The sequence below is a fragment of the Microcaecilia unicolor genome, chromosome 2 (assembly GCF_901765095.1).
Source record: "Microcaecilia unicolor chromosome 2, aMicUni1.1, whole genome shotgun sequence".
NCBI lineage: Eukaryota > Metazoa > Chordata > Amphibia > Gymnophiona > Siphonopidae > Microcaecilia > Microcaecilia unicolor.
The window spans coordinates 256,738,712-256,760,648 of NC_044032.1; the positions used below are offsets into that span (position 1 = coordinate 256,738,712).

Here is a 21,937-nt window from a genome sequence, read left to right on the forward strand (position 1 = left end):
ACGGGGAGGATTGACACGAAACCCGGGGAGGGTTTCCGGAGCACTTCCCGCACTAGAACAAAGCTTTTCCGAAGAAAAAACACGCTCAAAAAAACTTTGGACGCGCGAGGTCGACTTTCCGGGGCTCGACACGGCGAAAAAACGACCGTACCGAGTGCGGACAAAAGAAGACTGGCCGGCTCGAGCCGGTTTCGGGCGGGAAGACGGCCGCGCATGCGCGGTGCGCGCGAGGACTAGCAAACGACTTTGCTAGTGAAGTTTTCCGATTGGAGGGGCTGCCGTGGACGTCACCCATCAGTGAGAACAAGCAGCCTGCTTGTCCTCGGAGAAACAAGTTTCTTCCCTGAAGGGATTCTATGCTGCTTTGACAATTTCCAGAAACTGAAACGTTTCTTACACAATAAGTGAAACTGGTCTCTCTCCCGGGTGACATTTTGCATTTCTTGTGGCGCTCTTACTGGCTGAAGCTACTGTCATAATAGAATATCTTCATGTCCTGGTTATCAGTGTTTTTCTTATATGTTTGCTTAATTAATACAGAATTTCCCCATATTCTATACACTTGTACATATTCCAGTTTCTTCACAATTTTTCAGGTGCTGCATTACTGTATTTTTCGGACTATAAGACGCACCAGACCATAAGATGCACCTAGGTTTTAGAGGAGGAAAATAGGAAAAAAAAATTTTGAAGCAAAAAGTGTGGCAGAGATCTGCTGGAGGACCACAGGTTGTGCAACACTCTTGTATGGGGACAGCAGTTTTGCACAACCTGTGTGGCTCTGCAGTGGAATTTGTCCTCCCCTGCCACCCATGTCCAGCGATTCTCCTCTCTCCCCTGCATGTCCAGCAATTCTCCTCCCTTCCCCATGTCCAGCGAGTCGGTCAAACCCCCGCCCACCTGCCTGACTTTCTGTTTGTGCAACCGTGCTCCCTGCCTTGAAATCTTTAAATTTACATACCCAAAGTCGCGGCGAACCAGCAGTAAGTAAAAGCAGCAGGCAGGCAGGCTCGCCTCCTCGTTGCTTCCCTTCCCTCAGCGCATCCTGCCCTCGCAGAAAGGAAGTTACATCAGAGGAAGGCGGGACGCGCTGAGAGGGAAGAGACGAGAAGGTGAGCCTGCCTGCTGCTTCTACTACTGGTTCGCCGCGACTTTGGGTAAATTAAAGATGTCAAAACAGGGAGCATGGGGGCACGAACAGAAGGAAGCGGGCAGGTGAGCTGGACCTCACAAAAAAAGCACTGGGCGGAGTTGAGGCGCGCTGTGCTAGTCCCCTTTGAGCACGAGGCCCTATGCGGTCGCAACACTCGCCTCTGCCTAAGACCAGCCCTGGCCGCCCCCCCCCCCCCCCCCCACAGCGAGCAGGTACGCTACATTCGGACTATAAGACGCACACACATTTTCCTTCCAAATTTGGGGGGGAAAGTGCGTCATAGTCCGAAAAATACGGCAGTTCTATTTTCATACTGACGTTTCTTGTTGTTCTAGTTCCCCCTTTTGACTGAAAGCATTTTTACAGTCTGTACATTTAAATAGTCTCTCTTCAGTGTCACATCCCTCTGCCAAGACATTAAGTATTGGGTTCAATATTCCGATACTCTTCTGGTAGGCTGCACACAGCTAACAACATAGCTAAACGATTTACACAGGCCTTTAACATATTTACATGAAAGGTATGCTGCTTTCACTCTTGAGAGTCCATAGATAACAGTCTATCATTCAGGCACCTTAAGACTTTGTAAGGTCCTGCCCATTAGCGTGTTCTGACGAACTGGGACTAAAATAAGTACCTGCTGGCCCTCATAAAACTATTTTGGGCCTTATCATACCAGGTCTTTTACTTAGTCCTGGCTGCCTGCAAGTTCTCTGACAAAGACCACAAGTTCTTCTAATCTCTTCCACATATTAACCACATATTCAATTACAGGGGGTGTCAGAGGTATCAACTTTCCCCTCCCAATGTTCTCTTATTAGGTTCGGGGGCCCTCACCCTCCGGCCATAAAGCAGCTCAAAGAGAGAACCTTGTAGACTCATGAGGTACTTCTCTGTACATAAATAGGTAGGGTATGCATTTTTCCCCAATCTCAGTCTCCTGTTTCTATGAAAATCTTTAACGTGCTTTAATGTACCACTGAATCTCTCCACCAATCCATTAGTTTCAGGGTGATATGGGTGTGGTATGTACAGATTTCACTCCAGTGTGCCCATAGATTCTGGATCACCTCAAACTATCCTTTGGTATGAGAGTATTTCTTATGGATATCCTGGAGGAGTGGCCTAGTGGTTAGGGTGGTGGACTTTGGTCCTGGGGAACTGAGGAACTGAGTTCGATTCCCGAAACAGGCAGCTCCTTGTGACTCTGGGCAAGTCACTTAACCCTCCATTTCCTGCCATGAGTGGGAAAGCGCGGGGTACAAATGTAATAAAAATAAATAAATAAAATCCTACCTGGGAAAATATTTCTAGCAGGGCAGTGGCAATTTTCCCTGATTCTATGGAGGTTAAGACTACCGCTTCAGGATATCTGGTAGCAAAATCAACCATTATATATCTTTTCCCAGTCTGGCTAGGGACAGCTAGAGGCCCCACTATATTCACAGCTATTCTCTCAAAAGGGTTCACTGATAATGGGTAAAGGTTTCATGGAAGCTTGTGTCTCTTGCCCACTGTCATGCATCACAGGTTCGACAATAGTCAGCTATGGCTCAAGATACTTCAGTTGAGGTCTGGGTCAATCTAGTGCATGTCACCCCCTGATATCCTGCTAGTGGAATGTCAAGTGCAACCTGTAGGAGTTGTTCTGTGTATGCCCTATGCACTATAAGCGGTTAGCCTGCTGTCCAGGGCCTCTTAGGATCAGTCTCTGTACAACAGGCCCCCTTTCCATAGGATATGATCTTTACCAGTCTCATTGGTTGGCTGACCAGACCTCTGCCTCAGGGCTTCCAGGTCAAGGTCTGAACACTGTGCTTCCTGAAAAGCATGTCTCTACCCTATCAGTATCCATATCTGGAAGGGTCTCTGCTGGTGACTGACAAATCAGGGGCAACAGTCTTATCAATAAGTGTCAGTTAAGTGAGGCTGTTCCATAATCACGGCCCCAGTCACCTCTGGAACGTCTCCTCCTGTCGCTTGGTCAGCTTGTCCCACCTGAACTGGCTCAGGTTCTGGAACTGGAAGGGTGATATCTGCTGCTTCTGCTTTTTGGGCCGCCCAGGTCTGACTATGGGTCAACCATAGTGGAAATGCTGGCTCTGCTATCAAGGGTAATGTTCACTGAACCCATGTCTGTCATGCACTGCATTGGTACCGGCATGTTTTTCATTATGCCTACTTCTCTGTATCCAGGCTTGGTACCCCAATCCATGAATACAGTCTCTCTGGATCCATTAGCTAGCACTACCCCTGCAGTGCACCCTGGTAGAATATCATCTTCCAGCAATAGCTCTGGTCGTAACAAAGTCATGCTAGAGTCTGCTTCCTTGCTTGATGAATGGCCAGTAACTTTTTGTGCTGCGGCAACTGTCTCTCCTTCGTGGTACTGGAGCCACCCATGAAAGCTGCCAGCTTAGGTGCAGGAACTGGAATGCTCTTTAGTGCGGGATTGGGATTATCTGGACAATCCACTTTGAAATGTCCTGTGCACCCACAATGGTAACAAGGACACTCATGCCTAAAGTCTGTAGGTTTTTGGGGAACACTGGAGGGTCTGCTGTCTCCATGGTTGCAGGGATATTTGGCTTAGGCCCCTGCCCTTAGATCCCAGCTGTTGCTACGGACGACTAACCATAAAGATGTCAGCCAACTCACTTTCTCTGGAATATGGGGCTGGTGATCTTGAACATGTTTTCAACTCTGCACTACAGCGCTGCAGAAACTGCTCCAGGACCATCAAGTTTTGACAGTCCTCTAGGGTTTTAACTTCAGCTCCACTAAGCTACCGCTGATGCTGGTATCTTAGCTGAATCACAAACTAACTGTATCATCTGCCCCCTTTTGCAAAGTCTGGAACTTTAGGCTGTAGGTCTCGAAGGTAACAGTTCAACAAAGCTTTGCGCACATCTCCATGGATAGTCCTTGGAATGCCTCAAGTGCTCCACCAGTGAGCTTTCCTCCCAGATAGCTCACCCAGTCTTTGAGGATCTCGTTGAGACCGCAAATATTTTTTAAAGGCAGATAGCCATCTATGTCACCTCTGTTATCAAACTGCAAAAACAAGTTGGGCCCAATCCGGGCTGTGTATCCTGTCTCTGGCCTTGGCGCAGGGGTTGGGCTGGAGCTTTGGATGTTAGTCATTTCCATCTTTAATTTCTGCAGCTGAAACTCCCATTCCTCTCACAGCAGCTGGTCTAGCTGCTGTTGCTCTATCACATGCTGCCGCATTTCAGCTGGTGTGGCATCTGGTCTTGCCAATGCAGGAGCCGTTGTCCCCAAGGAGTTTTGTCACCCCTCAGGAGAACTCTGAGCAGGCCGGTCCTGCGTCCCCTCCTCACTGAGGATATCCGGTTGCTCTTGTGTTAGGACAGGAATCTCCAGTGTCTGCTGGCTGCTGCTAGTCACCATCAGCATGCTACTAATCTCCCAAACACTACCAAAAAACTAACAGGAAAAGGGACCATGTTACTGCTGCAGTTGGTCACTGTGCTCGGTGTCTGGAAGTTACAGACTAAAAAAAAAACCCCATGAACCACTCAGTGGATGGTGACTCTCACTCCTCACACCGGTCCCACTGCCGCCACAAAATAAAGAAAGTCTGTCACGAAAATCCCTAGCTACCTGCCTGGGGTTACCCTTTAGTCACTCAGAGGGTCTATCCCCAGCATAGCTCAGGTCCACCTGCACTTGCTGTTTGTGCTGTACACTGGGTCACAACCACCTCTGGGCGACTCTCCCGCTCTCAAATTATCCCTTGATTTCTAGGTTACTGGAGTCACGCTCCCAGTGGTCCCACAGTTCACAGAAAGCACTCACAGACCCAACACACAAACCACCAGGATTCTTTATCAGTCCAGACAAGCAGAGCAAACAATTGTGTTTCTTTTCAGAACTTGAAACAGTGGACAAAAGTGTGCAATTGGCAAACAATAACAGGTAACTGAAATATGGATCAATAACAGTAACTAAACATCTATATACTGTCTAAACAGTACCTGAGAAGCTCAGGCTATATAATTGTTCACAGAGCCTTAGCAAAGAGATCTGTCTCCCTCTTCTTCCAGGCCAGACTGAAGGCAAAATCAGCGCGCTCTAAAGGAAATGAGCTCCTGGGACAATCAAAGCCCAGTCAACAAGATCTGAAAGTATACTGCTGCTTGCTTCCTGCTTGTGTTAAAGAAAAAGAAAGCTGTTATAGGGAGCTGAATGTTAAGTACAAACATTCACCATCTACTGGCCAAATAGGAGAAATACACCAGACAATTAAAACGGAAATATCCAATACATTTTACAGTCTTAAAACATTTTCTTCACAGTATCTCTTTTGAGTGCCCATGATGCTTCTTGCTTTGACCTGTGGCAATTCTTCCATTCATTAGTCAGTTTTTTCTTGATCCCCTTTGGGCACTCTTGAGGTTTGAGTTCATTTATTACAGAGCTTTGGTGAACAAGCTGTGTTAGGCCAAGGATGCGAGATGCAGCCTCTGAACTAGGCCTTAGAGAAAATATCACTACTACTACTACTTACCATTTCTATAGCGCTACAAGGCATACACAGCGCTGTACACCATACACAAAGACAGTCCTTGCTCAAAGAGCTTACAATCTAGATAAGACAGGTAAACAAACAGAACAATTAAGGGTAGGGGAATAAAGAGGTGAGGATAAAGAACAGGGCAAGTGAGTTAGGAGTCAAAAGCAGTGGTAAAGAGGTGGGTTTTGAGTCTGGACTTGAAAACAGCCAAAGACGGGGCTAGAGGGAGGCCAGTGAGAAGTAGGTTACAATAATCAAGACGAGAGGTGATAAGAGTGTGGATAAGGGTTCTGGTACAGTGCTCAGAGATGAAGGGACATTTTACTGATGTTATAGAGAAAGAAACGACAGGTTTTGGCAATCTGCTGAATGTGAGCAGAGAAGGAGCGAGAGGGCCCCAAGGTTACGAGCTGATGAGACAGGGAGAATGAGAGTGCCATTCACCGAAATAGAGAAAGGGGGGGAGAGGAGAGGTAGGTTGTGGGGGAAGACGAGAAGCTCAGTTTTAGCCATGTTAAGTTTGAGATGACGTTGACACATCCAGACAGTGATATCAGATAGGCAGGCTGAGACATTGGTCTGGATGCTGGTTGAGATTTCGGGGGTAGAGAGGTAGATTTGGGAGTCATCAGCATAGAGATGGTATTGAAAGCCATGGGATGATATCAGAGAGCCAAGGGAAGAAGTATAGATGGAGAACAGAAGAGAACCGAGAACAGAACCCTGAGGTACACCGATTGGTAAAGGGATAGAAGTGGATCCACCAGAGTGTACACTAAAGGTGCAAAGCGAGAGGTAGGAGGAGAACCAGGAAAGAACAGAGCCCTGGAATCCAAATGAAGACAGCGTATCAAGGAGTAGGCTGTGATCAACAGTGTCAAAAGAGTTGGATACATCGAGGATGAGGATAGAAGAGAGATCTTTGGATTTGGCCAGGAACAGGTCGTTGGAAACTTTTGTTAAGTGCAGTTTCAGTTGAATGAAGAGGATCAAGAACAGCGGTGGTGAATGGCGCGTTCAAGTAACTTGGAAAGGAAGGGGAGGAGGGAGATGGGGCGATAGTTGGAAGGCCAGGTAGGGTCAAGTGAAGGCTTCTTCAGGAGCGGTGTGACCACAGCATGTTTGAAGGCATCAGGAACGGTCGCAGTGGAAAGAGAGACTGAGGATACGACGTAACAGGGGTGAGAGTAGGAGATGGTGTTAAGAAGGTGGGTAGGAATGGGATCAGAGGAACAGGTAGTTCGTTTTGAGGAGGAGAGAAGATGTAATATTTCTTCATCAGTGACCTCAGGAAAGGAGGAAAAGGACAGAGGGGTTGAGGAAATAGGGGAACGGACAAGGGGAGGAAGAGGTGGGGGTGGTTTGGTAGAGAATTCGAGGTTTATCTTCTGAACTGTGTCGTGGAAGAACTCAGCTAGGGTCGGGGAGATAGTGAGGGGGGAGTTGGGGGTGGAGGCACCTTGAGGAGAGAGTTTAGTGTGGCGAAGAGAAGTCGAGGGTTTGAGCCAAGAGAATTAGTCAGCTGGATGTAGTAGTCCTGTTTGGCAAGCAAGAGAGAAGATTGGAAGGAGGTCAACATGAATTTGAAGTGTGAGAAGTCAGCAAGGGCACGAGATTTCAGCCAGAGGTGTTTGGCGGAACGGGTACAAGAATGTAGGTAGTGGATTTTAGGGGTTAGCCAGGGCTGGGGTTTGGTACGTCTTATAGGACAGGGCATGAGAGTTGCAAGAGTGTCTAAGGCAGAGGATAGAATAGTATTGTAGGAAGAGACGGCATCATTGACAGATTTGGATGGTGTAGTGTCACACGGTGAGCCTCCCGATGCGATCGAGCCCAAACTATGGCTGAAACACGGTCAAATCGCAGAGGGGTCCACAGAGCTTGTTAATCTGCAGCTATCAATACAGTAGCCATTTTAGTATATCACATGGACAAAAAAAATTCCTGCCAGGAGGCACAAGTTGCCCTCTTCATATACAGTGCACGCCATACTTCGGGGTCCCATTTTTGGCACCATCAGTTTCTATGGGGACAAACTTTGGTTTAGTGCACCACTGATAAGTGCAAGATTCGCTTATATGAATGGTTCAAGACCACTCCTCTGCAGGAAAGACTCCGCATAAGTGCACTCATGGAATATGGAAGCCGATTGGCGCGTGACAACTGAGATTTCAAAATTTCCCGCCTCTGCCACAGGCAGAATAAGCAAAAGAATGTTGTTAGGGCATACACCGGGGTCATCATCACGGCGGAACTGTAAGACTAACACTAGCTGAACAAATAGAAGTTCTTAAAAAATTAGAAAACAAAGTCAAGCATCTATTGCTAAAGAATATGGGGTCAATCCCAGTCAAAGTTCACGTGTCTTGAAGCAGAAAGACCAGTTTCTGGAAGAACGGCAAAATACAAATCCACAACGGAAACAAAAACAGGCGTGAAACGCTGAGGAGGTAGAAGGTGCTCTTCTTTGATGGTTCTCTCAAGTCACGAGCAGATAGTTTAATGTCAGTGGTCCACTGCTTATGGAGAAAGCTAACCAGCTAGCAGAAAGTATTGGACTAACTGAATTCAAAGCCACTGTTGGATGGTTGGAAAGATGGAAGGAGAGGAACATAAAATTCAAGAAAACAGCATGGTGAGAGAAACAAGACGCTGATGACTTTGGTGCTGAAAACTGGGTTGTTTCAGTTCTTCCTACCATCTTGAACGAGTTTGCCCCTCATGACATTTTCAATGCTGACGAAAATGGTCTCTACTGGAGAGCGATTCCCGATGGAACACTTGCATTCAAACATGCCGAAACTACTGGAGGTAAAACACCGAAGGACCGACTGACAATCCTCCTTTGCTGCAATATGGATGGAGTGAGAAGTTGGAACCGCTTGTCATTGAAAAGAGCAAACAGCCCCGTTGCTTCAAGAAAGCTAAGCGACTTCCTGTGTCATACGAGGCTAACGCAAATTCATGGATGACTGGGGAAATTTGGAAGCAGTGGCTAAAGAAGTTAGACACTAGAATGCAGGCACAAAAGCGTCAGATTTTGCTGCTTTGTGATAATTGTGTTGCACACAAGGATGATGTCAGGCTGTCTAACGTCAAGGTGGTCTTCCTGCCACCAAACACTACCTCTGATCCAACCTATGGATCAGGGCATAATAGCCAATTTCAAACAACATTATCGGGCTCTTGTGCTACCTCGTCTGATGAGCGTTATGGATGACCAGACTGTCAAGGATAAACGTGCTGTTGAACTGGCTCGTAATCACTGTTGGATTCCCTACATATGCAGAAAGAAGCCTGGAATCATGTTACACAGGCAACCACTGTAAAGCGGGCAAGCTTTGTTAAGGATGTGGAGAGGGATGAAACAGGTGCAGCTGTTGCAAACGCGTCAGATGAAGAGGTTATTGGCATCCCAGCCGGTGTTACTGAAGAGGAGTTCCATTGCTACGTAGCTGTTGATTACGATCTACAAACAGCTGAAGACAGCACTGATGTCGAGATATGCGCCTACATGCAGGCAACAATGGCTGATGGAACAGATGAAGAAATGAGCAGCGAGGCACATGCTGATGAAATTCAACAACCTCCTCCTATCACTTTTGCAAGAGTGCTGGAGAGTCTCAACACCGTGCGGGCCTATTTGGAGGCCACTGGATATCAGTGCTATGACAGTTTTTACCATCTGGCAGACGTAGTCTATGGCACTCACAGAGGACTATAACTGATTACTTCAAGCAAGCCTGTCAGTTAGACTGTATACTGTATGTATAACAGTACTGTACATATGTTTATCAAATGTCAAGCTTCTTTGGGTCACAACGGTTAAGTTAACACTCTGGTTAACTGCATGCATTTCTTTGGTCCCAGACCCTTGCACTTAAGCGGATTGCACTGTATATATCTCGTCTGCCCAAACAGTCCAATACATTAACAGGTTTCAAATTAGAAAATGACACAGGGACAAAGTGGGCTCTATCCCCATCCCGTCCCCACAAGCTGTCCCCACCCCCGCAGTTACTGCAGGTCCCCATCCCCATGTCACTCTCTATATGGTGCTCATTCCTCCAGCTTTTCTCTTTTCACACAAAAGGGTTCAGCTTTAAGTTTCTGATCTTTAAACTAAAATGTATTAGACAAAGGAACACGAGTAAACAAGTTCATTCCTTAAATAGATGAGTTAAAAAAGTTATCCAAAATCACCCATATAAATAACAAGCCTCCCTTAGCTACTCAACCAACTGACCAAGTTATTTGATAGATGTAAGTGTTAAATGTTTGCTAGATATGTTTCTGCTCATGCAGATAATGGGTGCAGAGTTAAGAACCAAGACCCGGCACCCAAATACTTGAGTTTGCCTGTTTCGTGGCTAATACTTTAAATACTGTGTTTTTAGTAAATCAATAAGTGTTTTGAATTTTCTATATGGCTTTCAAAGCATCATAATAAAATTACTGTGCTGATGAAACCGAGAATTTGCTGCTGAGCAGAACTGCCCTGATGCAACCTCAGCAAAATAAGGGTTCCTCGTCAGGAGTTGCTCACTCTTCCAGCCACTGCAAGTGCTAAAGACTTCTCCTGAACATTAGCCTCTGCATTATTAAGCTAAATACTTTATTCCATTTATAAAAGTGTTAATTTATAAAACATTATATAAATTAAGCAAATCTATCCTGAGTTTATATTTAATTGATGTGTGTTTTTCAAATATTTTGAATCGTCACTATATGGAAAGTTTTTGATTAGAAATAATTAAAAAAAAAAAAAAAAAAAAAAAAAAAAAAAGTTAGCCAGACAGACAATCTCATAGTAATTGGTTGCGAACAAATTAACACCCATAATAAAAATACAAAAAAACCTGACATACAAAAACATAATACACAAATTATATATAAAATGCCCCAACTTCAATAAAATCTCACATCACTGACTTACAAAAATAATTTCACTCAATTTGAGTGAGAAACTTCAAAAAAACTTAACCATTCATGGGTGACCCTTCTCCAACATCCAAATGCCTGTTGAAACAGAAGCGTTTTAAAATTATGTTTAAACTCAATACAATTCTGTGAACCTCTCAGCAAGGATGGCAATCCATTCCAGAGCTCTGGTCCCACTGCAGTCAGGTACTCCAAGTCTAATCTATTTAAGAGATGATATTTCTATTAAAAATCCAGATTAGCCAATCCAATTGCTCAAAAAGGTTGATAAATTCTCAAATTCTCCACGTTGAAGCAATAACCGGGGAAATTAAGTGATTCTTTCCCCAACTGGCAGCCAATGAAGCTACCTCAAATCTGAATTATATGACAAGATTGTGGAGAATGAAAAACGACTCTTGCTGCAGAATTCCACACGATTTGCAAAGCTTTCAACTAATTCTTATTCAAATCCATTAACAAACCATTAGAACACTTGAAACATGGCAGCACCACTCTGAACAGCCAACCTGAAGTTGGAAAAACTGAGAAAATCCTGAAGTCTGTTTTTAATGTAGAAAGGCCTGTTTCACAACATTCATAACCCATGATTTTATAGAACCAAGTAGCACCTCCAGATTCTGAATAGTATTATTGGAATTTTATCATTAAATCACAAAACTTTTTTTGCCATGTTGAGTTTTAAATGATTACTGTACAGCCACTAATTAACTGTATTTAAACAGACTCCATATTTTGCAAAGCATCCTCTGGTGATTTAGCAAATGCGATCAAAAATTGGATATCTGCATATAATCTAAATATCAGACCCAAGAAAGTTCAAGATACACAACAGTAGCAAAAATATAAATATCATTGCTGATAAAGAATCAGACTCTGATACTACAGATCTCAATCCTTAAAATTTTTTTTAAAGTTCCTTCCTGTCAGAAACGATGAAAACCAAGTCAGCACTACCTCATTAATACCTATAGATTTTAAACGATTTAAAAAGTATTTCATGGGAAATGGTACCAAATGCGGCACATATCCAAACTTGCCAAATTGGAACGCTTCCCCACATCAAAACCTTCCCTAATTATATACATTATTGAAATCAAAGATCCAAACTGATGCACACCCAATACATTATTCAAAAATTTAAAAAATCTAATAACTCATCATAAACCAATTTCTCAATAGGTTTTGTAAGAAAAAGCAGTGATGACGGTCTATAACTTGCAATCAAATTAGGATCTAGAGAATTATTCAACAATGGATGAACAGCTGCAATTTTTAGGGAATCTGGCTATTTCTGTTGTAGAGGCCAAGTACCACTTTTATACAGGTCACCAATGTCCTCTCCATTCTCTTGCAGGAGGTTCATTCATGAGTTATAGATTGGGTTTTCTTGTATAACCTTTATGCTTTCCCCATGTGGCTCAGCAGCTAAGTGGCAGGCCCTCATGCTGCAGCATCTCTTAGATCTGGGGGTAATACAGCCTGTTCTGCCTATGGAGCAAGAGCTAGGGCATTACGCTTATGTATTTCATGGTCCCCATTTGGATGAAGATGCTCCACTCTAATTGCCTTGGTCTGGCCAGGAAAGTTCTTGACCTCTCAGGCCTCCAAAAAGGTCTACTCATCTTATTCCAAATCAAAGAAGTGCTCTCTGTTTGTGTGCTGGGGCACCATCTTCACTTTCAGGCTCTACTCTTTAGGCTGCTGACCACCACTTGCACATTCTCCAAAGTGTTGGTAATGGTGATAGCCTATCTGCAGCACTGGGGGGGGGGGGGGGGGGGGGGGGGGGAATCCAGGTTCATCCTTTGCCTCAGTTTGATGGAATAGCTGAAGACGACAACTCCAAGGAGAAGAGGGAGAATATGCAAGAACACAGAGCCTGTCCTCAGAGAACCTGCTACAAGTGAGTAACTTCACTTTTTCCAAGGACAAGCAGGCCCAATGTATTCTCACATGTGCGAATCCCTAGCTACCAGGCTCACTGAAAACAATGCCAGGACAACAAGGACTTGAAGTCAATTAACCTGAAACTATGTACCAACTGATTGTTAATGTGCAGCCTGGAACATAAAACCAGGCCTAGGAGAGTGGAGCTGGATTCCAGACTCCAACCAAATTCTGCAGGACTGTCTGACCAAACCAGCTATCATGTAAGGTATCCTGGCCTGCTCAAGGTAGCAGAGATGTGAATGTGTGCACTGAAGATCCCTTCGCAGCTTTGCAGGCTCCTCAAAGGAGGCTGATCACAAGTGGGCTACTGACATAAGCTGTGACATCACCCTCAAGTCAGCCCAGCCTGGGCATAAGTAAAGGAGGTACAATATGCTAGCCAATTGGAAAAAAGTTGACCTGAGCAACTAGAAGCTGTACCAAGATGGGTTTACATCTCACCCCCCCCCCCCAATCCTCCACAAAAATGGTAAGAATTGATTGAACAAGCAGAGAGGTGCAGGAAGTATTCAAGAAGTTTATGTGTAGAGCAAGTAAGATGATCTAGGGCTTTGCCCTCACACCAGACAACAAACCTCTATTTGAAAGAGCAACAAGTCAAGCAAGCAAGATTCTAGGGACACACACAGGCAGATCTAAGGAGTGATATACTATGCTCTCAACAACCTGGCTGTGAGGGCCAGACACTGGAGGCTGTGGTGCAGAAGGGACCCCTTGTTCTGCATAACGATGGAAAACACTTCATTACCACACTTCTCTGGATGACAACTCTAGAAGAGGGAACCAGATCTGTCTCGGACAGAACAGACGATTAGGATCAGAATCCGCTGATCTTCCTTCGGTTTCAGAAAGATCGTATCTATGACAGGATGCACATTATAGAAGATCCTGCCCCCAATGGAGGAAAAAGGCATCTGACGCTAGTCCACCATGTGGTGATCCAAGCCTGAAACAAAACTAAGGGACCTTGTTTTGATGAGTGGCAAAAAGATCTACAAAGGGGGATGCCCCACTCTCAGAAGATACTACTAGTCCACCATCAGGCATATTTTCAAAGCACTTTGGGAGGCTAAGTGCCATAGGTTTCTGTGGAACTTTGGGAGGCTAAGTGCTTTGAAAATGAGCTTGCATGTGACCTGAGCCCAAAACAAAACTATGGGACCTTGTTTTGATAAATAGCAAAAAGATCCACAGAGGGGGATGCCTCACTCTCAGATCTTGCAGGCTATGCCCATGCTGAGAGACTACTCATGAGGTTGCATTATCCTGCTCAGTCTGTCCGCCAGGCTGTTCCCTGCAGAACCACCCATGAAGGATGGCCCACTGCTACTTGCTCATATAGTACATCGCAACCTGGTTGCTTTCAATGAAAACCATTTAGATCAGCAGCCAACCTCTGAAAGCCTTTAGAGCATTTCAAATGGCCCTTAGCTCTAGGAGGTTGCTGCGAAGATGTCTCCTGAGCAGACCAAGTCCCTAGGGGAGCTCACGTAGATAGGCTTCACATTCATCCGAGGTTGGATGCATCCATTGTCAGCACCTTTTGAGGTAGAATTTGGAGTGGGAATCCCATGGTCAAATTCAGTTGAATTGTTCACCAGAATAGGGAGGGGACTAGATCTGAAAGGACTCAACCATTGCTAGGTTCCCCATAGCTGGAGACAATGGGAAAGCCAGAGTCCACTGGGCCCCTCTCAAATGGAGGCGAGCCACCAGAATGATATGCACTGTGGAGGCCACGTGGCCTAGCAATCTCAATATTTGCTGAGCCGTGACCTGCTTGTTGTTGTGGACTTGCGAGGTGAACCTCACCAAGGCATTTGCTCTCACCTGCTGAAGAAAAGCCCAAGCTCCTATGAATTCCAATTTCTGTACAGGCTGCAGGTGGGCCTTAGAGATACTAGGGTTCGTTACAAACTGCCACGGCACCCAATAGCTCTCTGCACAGACTCTTACCCACATTCTTGTGATATGCTCTTGACCAGCCAATCATCTAGATAGGGAAACAAGACTCCCAATTTACCTAGCAACACTATGAGACACTTAGACTCAGAGTCGATATAATGCCAAAAAGAACATGGTATTGGTGTATCCCCTACTTAAAATCTGAGATACTTCCTGTGACTGGGAAGCATCAAAATGTGTGTATAAACTTTCTTTTAAGTCCAGAGCACCCAGCCTAATCTTGTTCCTGAATCATGAGAAGAGTGCCCAGGGATATCATCCTGAGCTTTTCTTTGATAAGGAATTTGTTCAGGGCCCTTAGGTCTAGAATGGGATATCTCCCCTCCCCCCATCTTTCTGGGCACACGTAGCACCTGGAACAGAATCCCTTTCCTTCTTCCCCTGGTGGCACAGTTTCAACCATATAGGCCTGTAGAAGGGCAGAGATTTTCTCTGCACATACATGCTTGTGCTGAGAACTGATGAATGGTGTTCTTGGAGGGTAATTTGGGGTTTGTCACCAATGCAGAGTGTAACCAAGGAGGAGTATCTGAAGAATCCACTGGTCAGAGGTTATAATGGGCCACCTTTGATTGGGGGTGGGGATGTAGCTTCCCTCCCATCGGAAACTTGGCCCCTACTTTTGACTGGGGAGTCGGCTAGGATTTTTGGGTCCTAGGCCAATGTGGTTGGGACTGTTTGGATAGGGAGACAGGTGGTGGATACCTATGCGTTTGAGCATAGTAGGGTCTCTGTTCGACCTGCTCATGAACTTCCTTGTAGAGGAGGTTGCAGATGGAAGCTGCCTAGAGAGGGATTGAATGGTGTCAGTGTGCTTCTTGATGGAGCCGTGATTTCCTCCACCTTGTCCCCAAAAAGATTTTCTCCTTGGTAGTGAATGTCTGCTAACCTCTATTGAACTGCTAGTTCTAGGTCAGATATCACAGCCACGAGAACCTATGCATTTCCACACCCATGGCAGAGAATCTCGACGTAATGCCAAAAATATAAGTACCCCTGGCCAGGTCTTTTTGGAATAGGAAGTAGTGTCCTATTGTGGATTAAAAACTGGTTAAAAGACAGAAGACAGACAGTAGGGTTAAATATTGAGTATTCTCAATGGAGAAGGGTTGATAGTGGGGTTTGCAGGGGTCTGTGCTGGGACTGCTGCTTTTTAACATTTATAAATGATCTAGAGGTGGGAGTAACTAGTAAGGTAATTAAATTTGCTGACAATAAAGTTATTCAAAGTTGTTAAATCGCAAAAGGATCGTGAAAAATTACAAGAGGACCTTACGAGACTGGGCGTCTAAATGGAAGATGCCGTTTAATGTGAGCAAGTGCAAAGTGATGCATGTGGGAAAAAGGAACCTGAATTATAGTTATGTAATGCAAGGTTCCACTTTAGGAGTCACCGACCAGGAAAGGGATCTAGGTGTCATCAATGATACACTGAAATCCTCTGCTCAGTGTGTGGCGGCGGCTAAGAAAGCAAATAGAATGTTAGGTATTATTAGGAAAGGAATGGAAAACAAAAATACGACAACGTTATAATGCCTTTATCATCACTCCATGGTGCGACTGCACCTTGAATAGCGTGTTCAATTCTGGTCACCGCATCTCAAAAAAAAGATATAGTGGAATTAGAAAAAGGTACAGAGATTCAATAAATTTACAAATAAACATGAAAAAAAAATAAAGGTATAGAGATGGGTGATGAAAATAATAAAGTGGATGGGACGACTTCCCTATGAGGAAACGCTAAAGCGGCTAGGGCTCTTCAGCCTGGAGGAAAGATGGCTGAGAGGGAAATATGATAGAAGCCTATAAAATAATGGAGTGTAGTGGAACGGGTAGATGTGAATCGCTTGTTTACTCTTTCCAAAAATACTAGGACTAGCACACAAAGAAGCTACAAAGTAGTAAATTTAAAACGAATTGGAGAAAATATTTCTTTGCGAAACGTGTAAACTCTGGAATTAGCTGCCAGAGAATGTAGTGAAAGCAGTTAGCTTAGCTGGGTTTAAGAACGTTTTAGCTGGCTTCCTAATAGTCCATAGACCATTATTTAAATAGACTTGAGGAAAATCCACTGCTTATTTCTAGAATAAACCAAATAAAACATATTGTACTGTTTTGGGATCTTGCCAGGTACTTGTGACCTGGATTGGCCACTGTTGAAAATAGGACTCATGCTGGGCTTGCACCTTCAGTCTGTCCAAGTATGGCAATACTTGTGTACATCCTGCACTCTACCTGCTTTTTTGGTAACAAAATTCTGTGGTTTGCTCCTGAGGAAGAGTCCACGAGACTAAGCACACTGAGAGCCAGGGACTTCAAGTAGATACTCATGTAGAGCTGGTAGGTCTGGATGCAGGCAATAATGGGAGCAACTGACAAGTTTTCTCCCAAACGAGCCCAGAGTTCGAGCCTCTCTACTGGGGGCACAGAGGAACGAGTCCTGAAGCTTCTGGCCTGCTTGGGAGCGGATCTGACAACCAGAGAAAGGCAAGGAAGTTGTGCACTCTTGAATCTGGGAACCTTTTGGATACAATACTGGTATCCACCTTCTCTGGTACAACCTGCACTAAGAGGGGGGATTCCCAGTCACCAATGCATCTAATCAGTATAGGGTGTAACGAAACACAGACTCTTCCATGGGAGGATCATCTCAGTCCTGGGCTGCTCCTCTGTTTCCAACTAATGGGATGGCTGAAGCCATCTCCTTCACAAACCAGTGAATGAGAGACTCTCAGGTGGAGATTTACGCCTCCCCTCCTCCTCCAAGAAGTAATGTGGATCCTCGTCCCAACACCCCATGAACGGTGCAAATCAGACTCCTGTAGGTACTCAGGACGACCAAAGTGAGTCTGGGCCTGCCCTCAGCTCAGTGGTGCCATGCCCCAGAGGGCACAGAGGTACAGCCTATCCCTCCGACGAAGCTTCCTCTCCAGATGTCAAGGGTGGTGCTGCATGAGCTGACGACACCCATTGGGGAGGTGCCAGCATTGAAAGCTGCTCCACAGGCATAGCCTAGGCCTCAGGAAGGAGTTGAGGCCAAGCCGACGCTGAACATCTGCACCCAGCTCTTCGAGCACGGCCCGGTACAGTTAAAGAGCAGGCATCAGGAAAGGCTGTGCAGCCATCCTCTCGTGTTTACACCTGGACCGGATGGCACGCATCCAAAAGGTTACTGAAAAAACTCAAACATTAAATTTGCTGATCTGTTCATAATCTGTAACCTGTCGTTAAAATAGTCTGTAGTACCTGAAGATTGGAAGGCAGGCCGAAGGCACGCCGAGCAAAGAACACGCTTTTCGCTGCCGACTTCGCCTTAACCCCGAAGTACACCTTTTAAATTTTGGAGGGGGGGCGGCCTGGTGCGTGCTTGCTTGGAAGAGGGAGGGAGGGCGGCCGGCCTGGTGCTTGGTGGGAGGGATGGAGGCCAGCCTGGTGCTCAGTGGGAGGGAGAGTGGGTGGACCAGCGACGGCACGCGTGCCATAGGTTCGCCATCACTGGTCTAGGCTTTCACATATGAACTGCTCATTTCAGCTCCTACCATAGCAGTTTTCCACTAAGCACCAACCCCCTAACACTGGCTAAAACCACTGGAAGTCAGTTCTCTACCTCCATCTGGAGGTAGGCGGAGATAACTAACTAAATATTTGGATTGTATAGCAAGGATACTACAGAATGCCACCTTAGGGTGAAATCTGCCACATTTGTCAATTAAGGACTAACATTCCCAGTCCTACGATACCCCTTTAACAAAAAAAAAAAAAAAAAAAATTCGCTCACCTGTTTTGAGTCCACTTCGATGTCTGCCACATAGTTCTCAAAAACTGTGGGGACATAGACCTCTGGGAACTGATCTTTGCTGAAGACTATGAGCAAGCAAGTCTTCCCGCAGGCACCATCACCAACAATCACGAGCTTCTTACGGATTGCTGCCATACCTGAGAGCAAAGAGAAGCATGGTTGAGCAATATAAGGACAACTGCCTTCTGATCAAGCTGTGTTCAAAGATGATGTAATTCAAGTTGCTCCCCCCTTTTGGTCATTATTACAACAATTCCTGTACTTTTCTAAATCCTAACTCAGGAAGTGGATATTTCCAAAGGATGGTCTTCAGTGTTACGTCTTTATAAATATATCACCTCCTATCCAACAGTACTGTACAAAAAAAAAAAAAAAAAGATTCACCTCATTCAGCATGTGAAAGGTAACCCTTGGAAATACACTGAAGCTCAATGAATCCACCTTTGCAAGCACGATATGGGATAGTTTTAACTGCTTAAATTATGCCCAATAGAGCAGTGGCAGGTGCGGGCGGTATAAGAGGCCATACCCCCTTCTTTAAAAAAAAAAAAAAAAAAAAAAGTCCATCCCTGTTTGCACATGTCCCACCTGGTCCATTCCTTACTGGAATAAGATTACTGTAGACTCTGCTTTTAGTTGACTGGTACCTGTTACTCTGTGCTCAAATATAAGTGCAAAGACCAAGCTCTACAGCCCAATGAATAGACTCAACCTATGAAAACATAAGCAAGAAGTCATTGCTACCCAAGAATTAACTGCGGGGGGGGGGGGGGGGGGGGAGGAGGTGGAGGAAGAGATTCCAAAGGACAAGGTGTTATTAAGAAAGGTGGAAGAGAGTTCATACAAAACAAGAACATTCTTATTATGAGAGCAGACATATCTAGAACTGTATTACCCTCAACTTTTTCAAGTTCAATACACTTTTGTATTTTCAGTTATGCAGCCCACCAACATCTACAGTGGAGCCATGAGAGGACTTGTGGCCCAGAAAAGCCATGGAAACAGTCTGAACTGCATGCTACACAAAGCAGAACCTGGCTTTCCTTGCGATATATGCTGCCTGTGAATTCCTAAACTCCAGATTCATGCTCACAAAGGAGTCCTACATTTCAAGATCCACTGCTTATATCTTGTTGCCGTGAGCACCCAAGTGCTGGTCAAGGCCTCAGCAGGCAGAAGTGATGACTTTCTATGGCACACTAGCTAGGAACTGGTTTACTAGTAAAGATTGTGGAAATTATATGACAAGCATGCTTAGAACAGATAGTGGAAAAAACACTGCCCACCCTTCATTCCTTCACTCACAGACAAAAAAGGAAGTGCAATTAAGAAAATCAGATCAAAGCATAAGCCTGTACCACTCCCAATGTACAGGCTAGGTATTGTCCAGCAAAGGTCAAAGGAGGCGTATTTTCAAAGACCTTAGCCTTACAAAGTTCCACTTTGTAAGGCTAAGTGCTTTGAAAATGAGCCCCAAGGCCTATGCAGCCAGATAATCAGGCAACAGGCTCTAGTTCAGATGAATGTTCACACTGCTAAGTTTTGTGGCAAGGTAACAGGAGAACTGCTGTGTGTAGAAAAACAAACTGCACATCTACTCGAAACTGGAGAGAGAATGACATCCTAACAAGTCATCAAGCACCTAGAGCTAGCAGCTGTGTTATTTCCTTAACAGTCGGCCTCAATAACTGGGCAGAGTGCCCAGTTGATCTTTATCTACCACCCATGTCACTCTGATAACTGCTGACAGACTATGAGCAGCTGAGAGCTGGCTGCAGACGGGGGGGGGGGGGGGGGGGGGGGGGCTGGATTAACTACCCCATGTTTTAGCCTCCTCTAAACCCACATTCCGGTACATTCATTCCATAATCAAAATTGAATATAGTTGTCACTTTAGCGCCATATCTTATTCCATTTGAAATGTCAATTGTTTCAACATTCACCAGATCTATAGGGGCTCATTTTCAAAGCACTTAGCCTTCCAAAGTTCCATAGAAACCTTTGAAAATATGTCTCAAATTGTCTCCCAGAGCCTCAGCGTGCAACTCTTCACACAAGGAATTCACCACTGCTATTTGCTCACCTCTTCATTGGCTCTTTCCCAATATTAAACTATTCCTTTTATTATGTGACTTTTGTTTAAATAACATTTTCATTTCCATTTAAATAAAACTTAATGACTTATCTTAGATGTTGCTTGCCAGTAGTGCCGACAGAGGCCATGTTTCACAAACTAAGTTGCGTCAGGGCAAGTCGTAAAGAAGCGATTATAGCATGATGCCTCTCTTCATAGCATTCCATCTTAAACATTGGGAAAGAGACCATGAAGAGTTGAGGAAATCATAGTGGTGAGTTTCCTGAAAGAGTTGCCCACTGAGGCTCTGGGAGTCAAATCGTATAGATCTGCTGAATGCTGGAAACAATTTACATTTCAAATAAAAATACAGCAACGGGACTTCTCAAAAAAAGATTTTGATATGCATTCCATAGTTTGGAAACCCATCAGGTTTTCAGGATATCCCCAAGGAATATGCATATGAGAGAATTGCATACCAAGGAAGCAATGTATGCAAATCAAGTTTATGTACATTCCTTTTGGATATCCTGAAAACCTAACTAGCTGGAGTTCTCCCAAGACAGGTTTTGGAATCACTACTATAATGTATGTTATCACATACATACCCTGCAACTAGGCCTGCATTTCTGAAGTAGGCTGTGAAAAAACAGACTCCTAATAGATATTCTGTTTGCTGTTTTTGATTCTTTAATTTGTAACTTTTCAGTTTGTATTACCTTTTCATTACTTTTTATGCTTTTTTTTTAGGGCTGCATTTTAATTAAAATTTGCAATAATGATTGTGCAATTAACAGTATGTTACTGATTTAGTTCCCACTGCAGCTCCTTGTAACTCTGGGCAAGTCACTTAACCTTCGATTGCCCAGAGTCACAAGGAGCTGCAGTGGGAACTAAATATACCATTAATTGAAAAATTAATCACAATTAAGTTTTAATCAAAATGCAGCCCTACTTGCAGCTTCTCCAAGTTTGTTCCATGCTATATTGTTCTGCAGTCCCAGCATCCCTATGACAATCAAGGTGCCCCCCAAGAGTAAAGAGGTGAGAGGCACAAATCTAGCAGTGTACTCAAATGGAACTCTGATCCTTATGGAGGTAATGATTTTTCCTGTTTGGGCAAACTCCTACAGAAACAGTATAAGTTCCCCCTCCACTGAAAGTGAACGAAGAGCTAAGCAAGACAGAAGGTAATAACTGAAGACCCAGAGGCAGAAATCTTCACAGAAATAAGAAATCTCCAGAGGGACTCCCATGCCACAACTGATTTAGTATTAGGGTGTTTTTTTTTTTTTTTTTTGGGGGGGGGGGGAGGAGGAGAGGAGAGGACGTGTGCTATGTTTTGATGCTGGTAGGGGATAGGTGTAATTTGGGTATTATGAGTTGCTTTACTGTTCTATTATATATCGTGTAACTTCCCAAGTTAATAAACAGATTTAAATTTTTTTTAAAAATACATTACTTCTCCAGAGATGGGTGCTATACAGTTGTCAGAGTCAGGCCTAACGATTCAGG

At 44.6% G+C, this 21,937-nt stretch overlaps 1 protein-coding gene across 5 annotated transcripts in view; it reads right to left on the reverse strand.

Moving 5' to 3' along the window:
- Positions 1-21,937, reverse strand: part of LOC115463466 (rho-related GTP-binding protein RhoA-A) — a 65,944-nt gene that overhangs the window by 39,777 nt on the left and 4,230 nt on the right. For all 5 annotated transcript variants that reach the window (XM_030193986.1, XM_030193983.1, XM_030193984.1 and 2 more), the window contains exon 2: positions 18,328-18,485. In XM_030193986.1, coding sequence (XP_030049846.1) covers positions 18,328-18,483 — 156 coding nt within the window. In that variant the 5' untranslated portion in view covers positions 18,484-18,485. The remainder of the gene's footprint in view (positions 1-18,327; positions 18,486-21,937) is intronic.